The 19344-nt window shown below is 44.0% G+C and overlaps 1 protein-coding gene across 6 annotated transcripts in view; it reads right to left on the bottom strand.

The window, feature by feature from the left end:
• Positions 1 to 19344, bottom strand: part of KIF16B (kinesin family member 16B) — a 3050718-nt gene that overhangs the window by 1682716 nt on the left and 1348658 nt on the right. For all 6 annotated transcript variants that reach the window (XM_069608346.1, XM_069608345.1, XM_069608343.1 and 3 more), the window contains one exon: positions 13516 to 13635. In XM_069608346.1, coding sequence (XP_069464447.1) covers positions 13516 to 13635 — 120 coding nt within the window. The remainder of the gene's footprint in view (positions 1 to 13515; positions 13636 to 19344) is intronic.

The raw sequence follows: 19344 nt of genomic DNA on the forward strand, positions 1-19344 counted from the left end.
ACTCTTAAGACGATATATCCAGAGTTGTTCTCTTCACAACCCCAATGTTCCCTCCTCTGTTGGGGAATTTGTACTTTTTCCAGGATAGTCCAAAAAATGTCATTTGCTGATTGTTTTGCCTTTACATAATGGTCCACTAAGGGTGCTGTAAGCCGTTTTGTTCTAATATTTGATCTGTGCTCACAGATTCTAATTTTTATCGCTCTAGTGGTCATCGCAATGTACTTTTTATTACATGGACATTGTATTAGATACACAATATAGGTTGTGTTACAGTTCTTGAAGACACGTTGTTCCCATGGTACAGGCCATCCGATATCTATTGTAGTAGTGCGTTTAGTGGAAATGCATACTGAACAAAGTCCACATGGGCTGTGTCCACTGGCTTTTGGTTGACAACAAAACAAGGCTTTGGGGTCATCTTCGTTTGCCTCTTTCCAGTACGTATGCACCAAAGAGTCGTGTATATTTTTCCTTTTTATCACAAACATTGGAGGGGTCATGGTGCTGTCTCAGACATTTAAGATGTACCACAGCATTTTGACTTCTTTTTTTATTTTATCCACCACTGATGAATGACTGAAGACTACTGTTATCTGGTCATCACTACGCCTTTTTTTCCCATGTTGAGTAAGTGTAATTTCTCTAGATACACTGCAGGCTCTTTTTCTTGCGTGTATGATGTTCTTTTCGGGATAATTCCTTTCTCTCCATTTTTCAGTTAATATGTTCGCCTGGTGATCATATTCTTTTTTTTGTTGTGCAGTTTCTTCAGAATCTAAGAAATTGCCGAAATGGCAAGTTTTCTTTGAGCATTCTCTGGTGGAAACTATTGAATTCCAATAACGAGTTCCCATCTGTGGGCTTGCTATACACCATAGTTTCTATATGTGCATCAATTCTCTGGATCTTAAGGTCTAAGAATGTTGCTGCGTCCCTACTGTATTCATGGGTGAATTTTAAGAAGGGATTTTGGCCACTGAAGCATTCAATAAACTGTACATGGGTATCTTCATTTCCCTCAAAGAACATCAGCACGTCATCTATGTAGCGCCTCCAACTTAAGATGTTTTTTAAGAATGGGTTGGATTGATCGTATGTAATTTGATTTTCAAAGTCTGCTAGATAGAGTATGGCTAAGACTGGCGCAAATGTTGCGCCCATTGCTTTTCCAGCTACTCGCTCGTAATATCTGTCCTCTACCACAAAGATTTTTGGTGTGGGCTAACTCAGCAACCTGCATCACGAATGTGATAGGCAACTCAACTCTTGTTACCATATCTTGTAACTCTTGGTACCATATCTTTTATAACTTGCTCGATTACCCTTAGTGTTTCTACTTGCGGGATTTTGGAATATAAAGATTCTACATCCATCGTAAATATAAAGGTATTAGTTGGTAAATAAATATCTGCAAGATGTGTCAATACTGATGTTGTGTCTTTTATATATGACTGCATTTTTCGTTACTTTGTTTTTGATAAAGAAATCTACAAACTGGGATAGTGGTTCCAGTATAGATCCAATGCCTGATACAATTGGGCGGCCCAGTGGTGTTGTAGTGCCTATATGTATTTTAGGAAGGGCATAGAAGGCAGGACACCTCGGATGTTGTGGGCAAAGAAAGTCTGCTACCCTTGGACTAATGTGCCCTTCTGCCAGTGCTTCTTCTATTATGGGGATGATGATGTGTCTCAGTGTGTGGGTGGGATCATGACCTAGTCTTCTATATGTGTTCAGATCATTGACTAATTTGTCCACCATTGTGCGATATTCTTCAATATCCATGACCACTGTAGCTCTTCTCTGGCGATTTTATCACAAGGTTTTTATCATTTTGAAGTTCTCTTAATGCATCTTTCTTAATTCTACTCAAGTTGAAAAAATTAGTATAATCCTGCCCTTCTATTTCATCAAGTTTTTTCAAATGTTATTGATTCTGCCGATATTGCACCCGGCGGGGGGTAGAAAGTGGATTTATTATGTAGATTTGTCGCATCTTTTTGTCCTTCATAGGTCTTGGTATTAAAGTATTGTTTCAGCTGAATCTTTCTCATAAGCTGAGTAATCTCTATTCTTGTTTGGAAAGGATCGTGTTTGCAGATGTGAACAAATGAAAGGCCCTTTTGCAGAGAGAGAGAGAGAGAGAGAGAGAGAGAGAGCGTGCGTGCGTGTTCAGTTTTGAACAGATTTTAGAAGTTAGTAAAAGTAGTGAGAGAGGGAAGGGCAAGTCTCTTCATCTATCCCCTAACCTAGATAGGTGGCGCATCAGCACACACTAGGGAGAGCATATCCTAATGAGGGGTAGTTACGCTCTTTACGTGGAGATCTAGGAAGAAGTAGGGCCTTTTAAATGCAGAAGTTATAAACAACTCAAATATTGTCTGTCTGTGTTGTGTTAAAAATAATAAGTGTGTTCAATAATATAATGGAACATGTGAGGATTTCTGCATTTATTCCAAGATGACAAACTGAAGACAGGAAACCACTCATTGATCTGTCTCAAGGAAACCTGGATGCGAGTCATCCCAGAAAGCGAAGGCTACACAATACTGTTGAATCCAGCAATGAAAAATGCAACTGGAAGCCCATTTTCTGGCCTCCTAACTATGGTAAAAAAACAAGCCAAGTTGGGCTGTAAGCAAATTCTCAAATCTGTTCGTCCAGGGAACAACTATACAAATAACACACAATGATACAAGCCCAAGGCAGCAGTTGATTGTGAATACATATTGGAATCCTGCCAAAATATCTTCCAAGAAATTCATTTTGTCAGTAATGTCCTTAATAGACTAATCTATGTTAGAATGCCACAATCCGAGTATTATAGTGTGTGGTGATTTGAATTTCTCATGGGTTGATGCAAATGGGCATCTAAAAAGACATGAACCACAATATTAAAGACGGCTGAGGAAAATGCTAGATGCAAGAGTTGACCAACAGGAACTGTGATATGCTGTATGGTCAAATAAGCAGAGATATCCCGGCATGTCCCACATGGAATAGGAAAAACAGCCATAAAACACTTGATTATATCTGGTCATCCAGGAACTTTTTACATAAAATCAAAATGATGGTCATAATCAAGATTCTAAACAGTGACCATGACACAGTAAATCAGGTCTGGGAGCTTAAATCGGTATCATCTTGCGATAATTATCTGGCCAAGCTAGAGATAAACCAAGGTTTAAACCGCTGAAGAATTGGTCGAAAAGAGATAACAGACTTAACGAAATTATCAATCGGTTATACAATTGATGGAAATGATCTTGATTACGGCCCATTACTATCACAATTCAAAACAACAAGAAGTGGCTTTTAGAGTCGACCACCATAAACATAAATACCCATTCAGCAAAAGTGTAGTGGAAGAGAAGAAAAAACTGCAAAATGATATCACGTTGCTTAAGGCAAACAGTTCAATACAAATGTTCCCTAAAAAATAAAAATGTAAGCAATAATTTCGGAATTGGCTGATCTCATTTAAATCAATTAGAGATCAAGAGCGAGCAGAAGAGATGTTAAAACTCATATGTGCAAAACGAAGTAGAGAAACCTGGGCAATAATTAACGCAGGCTTCTTAACCCAGAAAGCCAACATGATAGTAGGAGTCGACACCGCTACATGGGCCAACCATTTCTCGAAGGTATTCAAGAATTCAAGTTCACAAATCAAAGAGCAATGAACAGAATAGCGAGTTATCTGGAAGGTAAGCCAACCTAAGGATTAAATAAAAGAGGCGATTTCAAAGTTAAGAAACTCTGTTGCAGCTGGACCAGATGGTCTATCGAACTTGATGTTGAAAAAGAACAGAGCACTGGGCCTCTTTTACTGAAATCTTATTCAGACAAATATCTTCAACAAGGAATATTCCCCCCCTCTTCTTGGCAATCAGCGGTAGTTGTGCCAATTTTTAAAAAGGTTGATCGTTCAGACCCAACGAACTACCGGCTGATTGCCTTGCTAGATGTAATCGGGAAGATCTTTGCCTCCTTTTTGCAAAAGCGGCTAGCTAAATGGGCCTCAGATGCAAACACTATTGATGCCAGACAAACTGGCTTCACTAGAATGGGGGTTGAGTTGAATCTAACATTGCTCAACTTGCTTAAACTTCAAATAATGAAAAACAATAAAAATCTATTCCTGGCGTTTGCCGATCTGCGCCAAGTTTTCGATAGGGTGAATAGATCTACACTTTGGCACAAACTGAGGAAATGAGACTCTCCCCTAGAGTTATTACAACCCATCATAGCACTACACTCGAATACTTCAATTCGGGTAAGAAAACGCTGAAGGGGAATTGTCAGATAGTATTCTAACAGAGAGGAGTTGAGCAGGGTTGCCCTTTAGCAGCCCTCATTTTTAAATTGTACATCGCGGATCTCCCAGAAGCCTTCTCAGAATGTAACTCTTTTCCACCACGAGTAAACGGGTGCCAGGTAAGCTGGGCAACATATGTGGACAATCTGGTGCTTGCTGATACCACACAAATAGGCCTACAGCGCCTTCTGAATAAAATTAGAGATATATCTGAACAGGGAAATCAATGCGGAAAAGTCAAAGATTGTTGTCGTTGGATCAAATCTTGGCAAGAGGGGAAAAAACTATAAATGGTACGCTGCTGGAAAACAACTGGAAAGAACTGAAAATTTCAGATACTTAGGAGGAATCATTTTCAACAAATCAATAAGAGAATGGCAGTGGACAGAAGACTTGAAAACAAAAATGTCAAACAAAGCTACAAGGAGCAAAATTGCACATGGAATATGGTAAATTCACACTAAAACCGGTGATTATGTTCTACCGTCAAAAGGTAGTAGCCGCAATAACATTTGGCAGCGAAGCCAGTTTACACATCAACAATAACCTGTGGAACATTTTAGAAGTCAATTTTGGCATAAGGTGCTTCGGCTACCAAAGAATATATCGATCTTTGCAATCCGCTACGAACTTGGACTACAGTCTCTATCCTTCACAGTACTTTGGAAATCTGTCTCAATGATGAAGAAAATGACACTAAAAGACAAAGCAATCCCATATCACATATTAAAAGAGACCTTTAACAAACCCACCCAAGGGCTGTTGAAGGAGTGGTCAAGAACGGTTTGTATACACCTGGACCACGTTGGTGCAAACCTTGAGCTACTGCATGATAATCCATGTGCAGTAAAAAAAAAAGTGATAAACTGCTATTGGATCAACACTATTGACCACAGACCTAAACTTGTGTCCAGTTTGGTTCTTGGTGGTGAATCTAGAGGAATTAATCAAGTACGGAACTACTTGCAAAAGTTTCCATCAAGATACCATTGTGATCCGTTTTTAAGACTCCGCCTGAATCTGCTTACAACTAAAGAGATGTTATATCTAAAGCACGATCGGAACACCTTAAACAACTGATGTCGATTCTGTAACTTTGCAGTCGAGTCACTGAAACATTCGGTTATCGAATGTTTGTCCGTACAAACCTAAAGAACTGCATCATTAGGAAAATATGCTCCATTAAATGGAAACATGGAAGCCGGGTGGTTAAACTTTTTGTCAGGTGATAAATGTATGTTGATCTGCGCAGTTATTGATTACCTAGACAGACTGTTGTTGAAATAATGCAATGACTGCCATAGTGAAGGAGGTTAAAGAAAGCTGAAGTTGTGTTTGTAAAAGAGGAAAGGATGTTGATGATGTCAACAGAAGTGATTTCAAAATGAATTTCCAGTTTTGTAAAAAAGCTTGTAATAAACTGGAGAAAAAAAACAAAAAAAAATAGTATTTATTTTTCCTGGCTGGGTTGTAGTAGTTTATCTGACCCCCCCCCCCCTTGGAGTCTCTGGACTTCTACCTCTGCTTGGATGCTTTCTCTCTCACCCTGGCTTGGGGTTCTTTCTCTATTCCCCCAGTTTGGGGTTGTATCCCTCTTGCCCCAGCTTGGGGCCCATTCCCTCCAACCCTGGTTTGGGGCTCTTTTGCCCTGACCACGGCTTGGGGTTGCTTCTCTCTCACCTAGGCTTCGGGCTGCTTCTCTCTCAGCCAGGCTTGAGGCTCTTTCCCTCTCACCCTGCCTTGGGGCTTCTTTCCACCTCGCCCTGTTTTGGGGTTTCTTTCTCTCTCATCCCGGCTTGGGGCTTCTTTCTCCCTCATCCCGGCTTGGGGCTCTCTCACTCCCTCACCCTGGCTTGGGGCTCTCTCACACCGGCTTAGGGGTCTTTCTCTTTTACCCCGGATTGTGGTTCTTTCTCTTCTCCCCCTGCTTGTGGTTCTTTCTTTACTCCCCCTGCTTGGGGTTTGTCCGAGCCTCTCCGCCCGCCACCTGGGACCCTGAAACACACTGTTACCATAGTTGCTTCAGTGGTGCTTCTCCAGAGTCGCAGTCTCTTAAATGAACATCGTACCATGGCTCATGTTCCTTCTTGGCCTTCCACATCTCTTTGTTGGGTTCGGCTCATCCAGACGGTGCTCGATGGATTATTCGGTGTTGTCGGGTGAGGGCGCAGTTTGACCAGTTTTGGCATGGTCTGGTTCCCATCTTCGGGTGCGGTTGACTTCACCTGGCTGGGGGCCGCTTAGGAGAGAGCAGCATTACATGGGTGCTGGAGCTCCTCCGGCTCTGCACACCGTTTGAGTGGGAAAGTGTTTTGACTCTGGCCTCCAGGGGACATTTTGTCTTGCTGTTCAGTCCACGGGACTTCCTTTTCTCTGTCGGTTTCTCTCGCAAGTCCTTTAAACTCCTGGCTATAGCAAGATTGGACAACCTGCTGTTTCTATAAGTCGGACACTGGCGTTCTCATAAAGGGGTCAGAAATCGTAACAGCCATGTCTAAAGGAGTTTGCATACTACTTGCCCTGTCCCCTAGGGGATGTTAAGCATTGCATGCTCATTGTCCTAGTCCTAAAGGGGGTGGCTCCCCCTTGGTGAGGAGGGACGAATTCCCTGGATTCATCACAGTCTGCAACAGAGCAATACCAGATGAGAATGCATTACTTACCGTAAAAGCATTTCTGATGGTTGTATCTGCTTAGATTCACATGCTGTGCATAGGTCCGACATCCAGTGGTCACTGCGGAGTATTGCATTTTGTTTTTTGTAGTCGAAAAGGGGACGTCGACAAGGCGTGTCTGTAACACTATCCCTATAGTGACGTGCGTCGTACCCACAATCCCTCACGCGTCGAGGTCCCTCTGTTTGTATTTTTCTGCCCTGAGGGAGCCTTCTAGACGTGAGTGAGTACAGAAAAGAGAGAGAAATATAGAAAGGGATGTCTATGTTCCTTCCATCCGAGCGGGGAGGAAGGGTGGGCGCATGTGAATCTAAGCAGATACAACCATCAGAAATGCTTTTACGGTAAGTAATGCATTCTCTTCTGATGTTTGTTAATCTGCTTAGAATCACATGCTGTGCATAGACTAGCGAGCAGTACCCGGAGTTGGCGGTGGGTTAAGAGAAGGAACAGTAGAGAAAAGATGTCTTACTACTGCCTGTCCCACCTGGGAGTCAGATCTAGAGTGTGCATCTAGACAGTAGTGTTTTGTAAAGGTGTGCACAGAACTCCAGGTAGCCGCTTTGCAGATGGACTCAAGGGGAACATTTGCAATGAACGCTATGGAAGCCCCAGTGCCTCGAGTGGAATGTGCTCTTGGCTTGAAGGGTAGTTCTCTCTTAGCAAGAGTGTAACAGAGAGTGATGCATTGAACAATCCATCTAGATATAGTGGACTTTGAAACAGCATCTCCTTCTCTTCCTGCTGCCACCGAGACAAAGAACTGATTAGTCTTTCTCAGTGGTCTGGTTCTTTCCATGTAGAACATGACGGCTCTGTGTACATCTAGTGTATGCAGACTTTTTTCTCCCAAGCTGGAAGGGTTTTGAAAGAACGTTGGTAGTTCTATTGACTGGTTTACATGAAATTTCGAGATGAATTTTGGTGCAAACCTTGGGTGTGTGCGTAGAACCACCTTATCCTTGTGAACTGTTACGAAGGGGTCTAGTACAGAAAGAGCCTGTAGTTCACTTACTCTCCTAATGGAGGTGATAGCTATTAGGAAAGCAGTCTTAAGAGTGAGGTCTTTAAGAGTTGCCTTGTGCATGGGTTCGAAAGGAGGGCCCATGAGTCTAGAAAGTACCACATTTAAGTCCCATCAGGGTTAGCTATCGGAGGGTGTATTCTTTTTACCCCCTCCATGAAGGCCTTGATAACTGGTATCTTCCACCACGACCCTTTAAGTTGGGAAGTGGTGTATGCCGAAAGTGCTGCTAGGTGGACTTTAATGGAATTGAAGACTAGACCTGAATCCAGTAAATGGGTCAAGTACAGAACAATGTTAGTGGGAGAGCAGTCAACCGGGTTGATGCTCTTACCTGTACACCAGATGACAAATAATTTCCACTTGCTAGAATAGCAGTGGCGAGTATTAGGTTTTCTGGCTTCCCTGAGGATGTCCATACATCTCTGCGGGAGTTGTAAATGTCCAAATTCTATGATCTCAGGAGCCAGGCTGCTAAGTTCATGGTCTGAGGGCATGGATGCAGAGTCCTGCCCTTGTCCTGTGACAGCATGTTGTACGGGCAGGGAAGTTTCACTGGGGGAGATAGGGACATCTCCATCAAGTGAGCGAACCATGGCTGCCGGGCCCACATTGGGGCCACTAGTATCATGGTAACCTGCTCCTGGTGCATCTTGTGCACCACTTTGTTGAGAAGGGGAGTCGGGGGAAAGGCGTAAACAAATTTCCCTGACCATTGAATCGACAGACCGTTCACCCTTGGACTGGTTCTGGGGGTACCTGGAGGCGTAACTTTGGCATTGTGAGTTCTCCATAGTTGCGAACAGGTCTATTTACGGGAATCCCCATTGCGTGAAGACGTCTAAGACGATGTCTTCGTGCAATTGCCATTCGTACTCTTCGGGCAGGGGGAAGTCTCTGCTGAGTTTGTCTGCTAGCAGATTGAGTTCCCCTGGTACATGTTGTGATAGTAGGAACATGTTGTGTTTGAGAGCCCACTTCCATATATTCTGGGACAGCTTGGACAGTCCTAGAGAGTGAGTGCCCCCTTGCTTGTTGAGGTAGTACATGGCTGTGGTGCTGTCTGTGAGGACCAACACTGTCTTTCCTTGTAGGTGTTCCTGAAAGGCTTTCAGTGCTTTGAACACCGCTAGTAGTTCCAGCAGGTTTATATGCTTGGATGCTAAGCTTGGAGTCCACGCTCCGTGAGCAGTCTGATGGGATAGGTGAGCCCCCCATCCTGTGAGGGATGCGTCTGTGGTTAGAGTGGCTTCCACTGCGGGTGTGGCAAAAGTCTTCCCTAATAACAGTTTTTCTTTTGTCCACCACCGTAGCGAGAGAACCAAGGCCTGCGAGACCACCACTAGATCGTCCCATTGTCCGCTGGCCTGACACCACTGGCTGTAGAGCCACTCTTGCATTGGGCGCATGCGCAGGCGCGCGTGAGGTACCAAATAAATACATGACGCCATCATCCCTAGCAAGCGCATTGCCTTGCGTACCGTCACCTCTCGACCTGCCACATAATGGGGGATCTGAAACAGCATGTTTTGGACCCTCTCGTTGGAGGGGAAGACGAGGCCGTCCTTTGTTTGAATTAGAGCCCCTAGGAATTGTTTGATTTGGCTGGGGTCTAAACTGGACTTCTTTTCATTGATGGAGAAGCCCAGTTGGGACAAAAGGTCTACAGTCTTTTGGGTATTGGAGAAGCATGTTTCGTAAGAATTCCCTGTTATGAGCCAGTCGTCGAGGTAAGGGTATACCGGGATGGATAACCTGCGTAGGTGGGCCGCTGCCACTGCCAGTACTTTCGTGAATACCCTTGGTGCAGATGCTATCCCGAAGGGTAGTACTCTGAACTGGTAGTGCTTGTTCTCTATCTTGAACCTGAGGTATTTTCTGTGCGCTGGCAACATTAAAATATGAAAGTATGCATCTTTCATGTCTAGTGTTGTCATGTAATCCCCTTGTGATAACAATGGGATTACTTCCTGCAAGGTCACCATACGAAACTTTTGGGGTTTGACAAACCTGTTCGCTGGGCGCAGATCTAATACAGGGCGCATGGTTAAGTCCTTTTTGGGTACAAGGAAGTACACTGAATAAATACCTTCTGTTACCTGAGATAGGGGGACAGCCTCTATAGCTTCTTTTTTCAGTAGCTCTTCTACTTCTTGAAGAAGAATGGTGAGGTGTTCCGGTGTCATGCGTCGGTTCTGTGGGGGTCTGTACTTCGGGGAACCGTTGAATTCGATGCAGTATCCGTGGGCTATGGTGGATAAAACCCAGCGGTCTGACGATATTTCCTCCCATGCTGATAGGAACGATGTTAGCCGGCCCCCGACCGGTGATGCATGGGAGGGGACCCGAATCTTCGGGTCTTTTTTTGGTATTGGTCGTGGAACCTTTGGGGCTGGAGCCGCAACCTCTTCCTTTGCCACGGCGTTGGCCTCTTTGACTGAATTGGTTGTTACCCTGGTTAGAGGGCCAGTTGGTAGCAGAGTAAAATTGCTGTTGGTTTTGCTGGCGTGGGCCACGAAAGGAGCGTCTATTGCCATAGCCGCGTCTGTTAGGGGGCCTAGAAATTTGGTCAAGAGTCTTGATGGTATCAAATTCCTTCTTCGCATGTTCTAGGGCCTCATCAACTGCTTTCCCAAACAGGTGTGTTTGTTCTATGGGCTTATTTATCAGGGAAGCCTGGGTTTCCGGCTTAAATCCCGAATTGCGCAGCCAGACATGGCGTTTGAGAAGTATTCCCTGAACCAGGGAACGGCCAGCCGTCTCTGCGGCATCTAAGGAGTTCTTTACGATGCCCTGGTTTACAAGAGTTCCCTCTGAGATGATATCTAACAGGCGTGAACGCAGGGGTTCTGGTGCGTCCTCTGCTTCGCTGCGCAGCTTGCTCCACTGTGCATCTGCGTAGCTAGCTAGTAGGGAATTGTTATTCGCAATCCTAGTTGAGAAGGCTGCGGAGGTCGTGATTCTCTTCCCAAGTGCATAGAGCTTCTTGCCCTCTTTGTCAGGTGGTGCCTCACTAGTGGATAGTGGTACCCCCACTCTTTTTCTTGTATTAGTAACTACAAGGGTGTCCGGAATAGAATGTCCTCTGATGTACAAGGGGTCAGAGGACGAAGGGCTGAAGAGCTTTTCTATCCGAGGGTTGACCCCTCTGACTAATTCAGGATTGGAAAGGGAAGAGGGTTGACCCCTCTGACTAATGCAGGATTGGAAAGGGAAGGAGTTATTCTTCTCTTTATGGAAGCCAGGAGCGGAATAGACTGACTAACAGGGGCTTTTTCTTTAATAACTTTTTCTACAAAGTCTATGTCAGGAAGAGTTTCCCCTGTGTCTATTTCAAAATGCGCTGCTGCCTTGCGCAATAGTGCATTAAGGGAAGGTTGGTCATCTATGGGAGAGGTGTTTCCAATAGGTGAATCCTTGGGAGGAGAAGGGTGAAAGGCATCAGGGTCTGAGTGCACAGATGGGGATTGCCAAGGCTGCACTGATGGGGATTGCCAGGGCTGCGAGGTGGCTGTCTCTTCTTCAAAAACTCCTGCACTAGTGTAAGGATCTTCTTCAAACCCCTCTTCCTCATGTTCTTCCTCTGCACCCAACCCCTCCTCATCTTCTTGGAGGTATTGCTCCTCTTCAGTGAGGTTATATACGTCCGTAGAAAGGGGAAACAGTCTAGGGATCTTGACCCTAGGGTCATCCTGGGGCCATTCTCCTGGTCTTTTGTGTGTGGGTGGGTTTTGGCTTCCCAAAAACCTTTCCATTTTTTCCATACAAGAATGGAGTCTTTCAAGGGTCTCATGGGGGACCCCTGAATAGTCTAGAGGGGGGAAATCAGTGTTTTCGCCTTCCAAACGCTTAGAACGCTCCCACAACGTCGACGAAAGGTTTCCCTCGCCCTCAGAAAAGCCCTCCGGTAATTCAGAAGTGCCCTTAGATGAAGGGGGCAGTTCTTGGCTACTCTTGTGCTTTTTCGGCGTTTCTATAGCTTTTGGTGCGGTATTCGACGTCTGTTTCGTCGTCCGCTTACGTTTGTCTTCGGAAACAATTCTCGCCAGGCTCTCGACAACGAGTTTGTCGGTAGAGGGCTCTGGTATCGACGTTGCCTGCATTATGCGTTGTTTCTCGACGGCCGCTCTATGGAGCGTTACGTCGGATGTTTTTGAGGTAGCGCCCGTGTTTGATGAAAGCCCAATCGCTGGTCGCGACTGCGTTTGCGGGTGGGGCTTGAGACCCTTACGGTCTGAGGTAGACGCCGGAGTGCCCTGCGTCCCCTTCGGCGCTGATGGATCCTTCGTCTTCGACGAAGAAGAGCCGTGGGTTGTGTGCTTAGGCCTATGGGGTCTATTGTGCGTCCTTGTCGCCGGGGTGTTCATCCCCATAAGCAGGGCGTGAGCCGAGCCCGTCGGGGCCGGGAACGGACGTCGAGGAGCGCGAGCGCTCCTTCTGGGGGTTAATGACTTCCGTAACGGACGTCGAGTTATCACCCTCCTCGTCACTTTCTGTAACAGCGGCGGCGGGTGAGGAAACTGACTTCGACATAGCGTAGTCCGCCCACCTCTTAACTTTCCGTTCTTTAAGAGTTCTTGGTTTCAAGAGCTTACAGGCCGCGCAGCTGTCCTCCTTATGATCGAGGGGCAAGCAATGATTACAGAGCTTGTGTTTATCCTTCCAAGTGTATTTGCCCCTACAGCGTGGGCAAAACTTAAAAGGTGTCCTCTCCATAGCTGAGGCAATAATAACTGGTGATAACAACCCGAAGGGAAAGATAGGGGAGAAAGAAAGACATTCTCAAAGAGAAGATAAAAGTTCGAACCCCCACTCTCCCTACTGTATGTTGGCCGTCGAGGCCAGGCCACGTGTTCGGCAGCGCCGAAGGATCCCCTCCGTCGAAAACCTGTTCGGCGGAGAAACAGCTTCACAGCTAACGTCGAGTGGAGGGATCTTTAAGAATATAATAAGTATAATTAAGGACCGAGTCCGTAGTAAGTATTTTGCAATGTCTCTCTAGGAGCTCCGCGTAAGGCGACCAGAAGCTGGGCGGAAAAAAACAATCTGAGGGACCTCGACGCGTGAGGGATTGTGGGTACGACGCACGTCACTATAGGGATAGTGTTACAGACACGCCTTGTCGACGTCCCCTTTTCGACTACGAAAAACAAAATGCAATACTCCGCAGTGACCACTGGATGTCGGACCTATGCACAGCATGTGATTCTAAGCAGATTAACAAACATCAGAAAGAGGATTACTTGCCAGACCTCATTGGACTCTCACCAATGGTGATCATCACTTATCAATTATCCTACTGAAAACAAAGATCAAAAGTGGTCAAAGGGCGACAAACTTCTAAATAAATAAAATAAATGATAACTTTACAGTGGCATACCTAAATTGTTAGACAGCCAATAGTAAAAAAAACACTGCTTAAAACGTGTCATAAATAGGATACAAATCTTATATTAAAAATGACATGTAGTATTAAGAAGCATGTTTGTATTTACCTTTAAATGATACAATATAATCCCAGTGCTGAGAAGATCATCATCAATGCCGATTAAGTGAGGCAACTCAGAATCCAAAACAACACCAATTCCTTCCTTTCTAAGTGCTAATGTTTGTTCCTGGAATGACAAGGTAAAAAAACACTTCTTATTGAAAATTACTACATTTACATTAAGAATAACACTCCATGTAGCGAGATAATGTTTCACAGATTTTATTTGCATTTTATTTTATTCTTTTGCATTTATTTCAGCGCACAAAGCCCAGAGGCATCTACGCGCTAGTTACAGAAAGTGCATAGTACATTAGTGAAGTGCATGAATACTTATATGGTTGTGAATACAGGACTGGCAAAGCCACACCTCATGGTATGGGGGCTACATCAGGTATGTAGACAGGCATAAGAGTCAAGGTGCGAGTGTACAGGACTGGCACAGCCACATGCTTGGTTCTCATTAAGGCAAGGTAAGTGCAACAGCAGGCATGAATATTGAGGCTCACAAAACCAGCACAAGTGTTCAGCCTTAAGCAATAAGCAGGTGGGGAGAAATAGGTCATTAGCACAATCTAGAAAATCCATACCAGAATACTAGGCGCTACGTCGGATTCACAGAAGGCATGGCATGGCAATGATATTACACCAGCATACAAATGGCCAAAGTGGATCATAAGTGCACACCAGGAAAGCCACACCCAGTGGACTAGGGACTACGTCGGAGGCAAGGGGTGAGAGCATATAAGGAATAAAGTCGCAGTGAGTCAAACACACTCCTAGTTCACAGTAAAGGCAGGGTAGTCACACTATCTGAATTCGCAGTAGGGCAGGCTTTTCATATAGAATTTAAAACGGCTTACATATGGGCACCAGGTCCTACGCATAGGCCAAGTTTACGGTAGGCAGGGTATTCTTGCAAGGTGTAAAACAGCATACAAGTAGGTACATGGTCATAGGCATAGTCCAAGATTACAGTAGGCAGGGTATGCATGCAAGGTGTAAAACGGCATACAAGTAGGTACAAGGTCGTAGGCCTAGTCCACGATTACAGTAGGCAGGGTATGCATACAAGTAGGTACAGGGTCATAGGCATAGTCCAAGATTTCAGTGGGCACAGTATGCGTGCAAGGTGTAAAATGGCATACATATTGGCGCCAGGTCAGAGGTGCACTCCACGTTTGCAATCGGGAAAGGAAGGCAAAGTTTGAATGTAATCGCTGCTATAGCATGATACTTTGGTGGTTAACGGTGCCGTGATCGTAAGGAACAGTTCTGGTGCAGGGAGGACCGTGGAACGTGTCATGGAATTGAACCGGTGAGGAGCGTGAGGTGGTAAGGAATGGTCTCCAGTACAACAGAGCAAATGAGGCGGCTGATGTGATGCTGCAGTGAGACACAGGTTATAGCCACTGAGCATGCTGGGGGCAGCTGGCAGGGTTTACCTTTGATGCAGGACGACGGCGACACAAGGCAGGGTGTAGCTGATCTTGTGGAGCCTCGTCTACCCGGCGAAGACCGGCAGAGACATCCAGTAGGGGCCTTAATGACTGGCCTTGCTAGAAGGCCCACTTCGCCTCCCGGCTCAGAGTGGAGGGCTGAGTAGGGGAATGCTACAACCAATCAACATGCGACAGGAAGGCAGGGGATTACTTTAATGATGGTATTTACTTTATGTACACCCGAATTGCCTTCATCTCTTGCACATACAATTATTTTCAGATGCGTGTTATGTAAAGCGTCCATAGTTTAACTTTATATTGCCTGGGCGGTTCATTGGGAATTTGTTCGTGGTCATAAACCGGTAATCAACATATCTATTGCCAGTGGGATCTTGTGATTAGTGTTCACAATTCAAAATACATTTTAAAACCATGAAAGCACTACAGTCGTGTGAATGAAAATGACAAAAAGGAAATATGCTCCTTAGTTTGTTACTGTAGTACTTATACCCTTTGCCATGAAGCTATGTAGGGTTTGATTTGAGTGTTTGCTATATATTACTAAGTCATGCTATCATACATAAAACAATATGAAGGCCTTGGGAATTAATATGAAAGACCGAAGATGACATATGCCAACCAAGCCATGCGCGCACATAAAAACAGCATTCTACGTCTATAGGGAGCTGTCCACTCTAACCTGACCCGCCCTTCAGACCCTCACCTAACAGATTAAAAACTTATGAACTACATCCTGCTAATACAACACATAGCTTCATTCATATTTAGTCCTTGCTTGATATCAACTTCCGGTTACCATGTCACATGACAAGTTGTCCTCTGTTGCTCCCTGCCCAGAAGTGCTGACAACCCCCAGATTGTGTTGGCATGCATGCTCTTCTGAGCAATCATTTGCCTGTATCAGACCTAACCAGTTTATGCGTCACATGGGTCGAAAAGTTCTTAGCTGGAGTTTCTGCAAGACATCACTTTTCCAGCCTTACTTTATACGCAGGCTCGGGAGTCTCCTAGGGAGACCAGCAATAGCTAAGCCAACTTTGATAAAAGAATTGAAGCATCACAATGTCGTCTAGAAGGAAACAAACATCATAAGAGCTTTGCCAAGGCAGTGTCACTGCAGCATAGCCAACATTTAGCTCTCTTCATGTAATTATTTATTTTCTCATGTACTTCTCGCTTTATTTTATCTTTCCTGATACAGGCAATTTGAGGAGAAAAGTAATGCAAGTCACAAGGGACCAGAGGAGCCTTGGTAAATGGAACTATAATAAATTCAAAAGCAAACCTGGAAGGTTACATTAAGATTGTAAATCAGTATTAGCTGGAAAGCATTTGTTTAAGTTACCCAGTTTTTAAGGGTATTCCCCCAAAATACCATTAAAAAAAGCTAAATGCGCAATTACTGCACATTCGGCTTGAGGACAAAAATCGAGGCTCATAATGCTGAACATGGGGAGCAGTGGTTGCAGGGGATTACCCCGCTCCTCTTGTTCAGCATTAAGGGCTTCAGGGGTAGCACGGGTGTCCCACACTTCCATGCCATTGGAAGCGGGGGATAAAAAAGAAAAATAAATTTAAAGGGGACCCTGTGGCATCAGCTCCGACCCATGTTAGAGGGAGGGAACTGACGCTGCAGGGGTACAGGAGTGTCGGCAGCATACTGGTGTGTTTGCCGCCAAAAAAGCTAAGGGGGGGAGGGTAGTATGGGGATTTGAGATGCCGGGAAGTGATCTAGGTGATCACTGCGCAATTTACAATTCAATCTTTTCAGATTCACAATTTCTCGATGCGCAGTGATAATGTAGATCCGTTTTTAACACCACTTAAAAAGCATAATCTAAAATCATCCCATAAATGTCAAGGTTATTCACCAATAACTACAATATTATTTAAAAAAAATGGATATGTCTTTTCACTTGTTATTTAGGACATCAGCTAAACCTTAGCTTTGAAACACTTATGTGTCAATAGTTTGGATATATCAAACTATGTATCAAAGTCGATCATTTGGCAGAAGTATCAAGGTAGAGCTTTGAATAAGGCTGCTACAGATAGAAAGGGCTGAAAAATAGTCTATTCTCCAAATAGTTACGATGTATGTCCTACTTATAATAATGAGCAGGACATAAGAGGGGCATCTCATTGTAAACTTAAGTTAAGAGCACTGCACATTACACTAGCATTTGATTGACTTCTAACTAAGGCAAGTACTGTAACCCATCTCCACTTTCCCAACTAGTTTGCTTGCAATATGTGTGCAAAAGACTTTCATTTCCAACTTTTATTAGGCTATCAAAGTGGCAATCTTTTTAGACTGCACAAGCTGACCCAGTTACCTATTCATTACATTTATAATTCACTTTGTCCAAAGTGATATAATGGAAGTATGGCACAGAAAATATAACAATAAAATGAGCAATGCAACAGGAAATTCGGTAGGAGAATGAAAAATACCATGACAGATGATTTTCAAAGAAATGTTGCTAGGTAATTAATGAGGAAGCAGAATGGACAAAGAAGAAGTCAATTCCTGAGAAAGGGTGCACTAACATCTAAGAAGTGGAACTTGGTGGAGGAACACAGATGACAGGATGGAATATACAACGAGAGAAGAAAGCTAGGACACTGCAAATTCCATGAACACATCTAAAGACAAAACAGAAACAGTGGAACTTCAACTTTGTAGGCAAAAGAAGCCAACAAAGAGAAACGTGATGATGCCAGATGTGCAATGGCGTTAAGTGGAAAATGGCTACATAAAAGATTAGCCTGGGGAAGAGACTGTGTACAAGTTGAGAGTCTGACTTGCAAAGTAAACCAGTTGTCAAGACAGGAAAAGCATACAGTGTGAATACAAGCTCTTGTGGATGAGGAACTAATAGATAAGTATTATGAATGTGTATAGATGTTTCAGTACAATCAAGAGAGTTATATGGGGCGAGAACATGACAGAGTAATAATAAAATAGAAGTCTACAGAATCCAGAAGTCTGTAGAATTACTCTCCCACGATCACTGTTCCACCATCCTGTTTGCATTTGTGCAAAAGAATGGACATTCTTTTGCGAAAGGATTCCCAAGAGCCTGTATTACCTCTTCACAAGAGATTAATACATTATCCTTATCGGATTTAATCCATTCTGCATCATCTAGTCAGGACCAGGACCATGCATCAGAGGATGTTCATGCATCAGAGGAGTCTGGAGTTGATCCCTGCTGTGCAATAGAACATCTCGAGTGAAAATCAAGGACTATGACTCTCAAATCGAAATTGTGAATTGTGGTGTTCAACATTTTTCATGCATTTCCCCCTTGCTCTTCAACGTATAGATGACACCTTCATGATTTGTTGTTAATGCAATTTCTCAGACGACATCCACATCTTCCAGCTAAAACAGGATGCAGAGACCAACAGAGTTCACATTCATCACATTTTGGTCTTATAGAATAATGGATAGTAGAAGATTGGTTAGAGCAAAACAAGAGGTGATGGCTGGAAAGTTATGAATTAATCTGAACCTCTGCCATTGTTCTGGGCAACCCTCCAGACCACTATTCTTCGCCTGCCAAGCCATTGGAAAAGGGGAAAGACCATATGCAAATCAGGCTTGGTCCCACCCCAAATTGGTTAGGCCTTCACAGAAGATGCTTGCAGCATCCCCTCCACATCTATCAAGAGTACTGGGCATATACCCACACTTCTTGCTTGCTGGCCACTTAATGCAAATGCAGGTCAAAGTAAAAACTTTAGGCATAGTTTTGAATCTTGTCGATCTCTACATCCACAAGTGAATAAGGTACTTATTAGTTCCCACTTTCAATTGATGATGCTAAAATGGATAAAACCACTATTGTTGGAGCGACAGGGTGACACCATAGCTCGAGCAACTGTGGGGTCTCACCTAGATTATTTCAATGCTCTGTACACAGGCATTACATTACTAAATCTGTGTTGTGTCGCCTACAGGTTATACAGAACACAGCTGCTCATATAATTTCTAATACACATAGGCATGCTCATCTCACCTCTGTATTGAGGAAATTCCATTAGTTGCCTGTTAACTCTAGGATAGACTTTAAACTCCTAACGTTGGCCCTTAAATACCTGCATGGCTTTTCTCCCTACTATATATGCAAGGGATGGAAATTGCACACCTCTTCTAGACCTCTAAGATGGGTCTCTCGCTATACTATTGTTATGACCTGTTTCAGGCTTTCCAAGGGCCTGGGTAGGTCATGAGCGATCATGGGTGCCAAACTCTGAAATGGTCTTCCTGAGGAGATTTGTGATACTGACAACCTGGCGAGCTTCTAAAAAACAGATAAAAAAAAGCAAAGTGTCTTTATTTTTTAATTTTTTTTGTATTTCTTTTT

The sequence above is a fragment of the Ambystoma mexicanum genome, chromosome 4q (genome assembly GCF_040938575.1).
Source record: "Ambystoma mexicanum isolate Mex_15411 chromosome 4q, UKY_AmexF1_1, whole genome shotgun sequence".
In the NCBI taxonomy this organism is placed as follows: Eukaryota; Metazoa; Chordata; class Amphibia; order Caudata; family Ambystomatidae; genus Ambystoma; species Ambystoma mexicanum.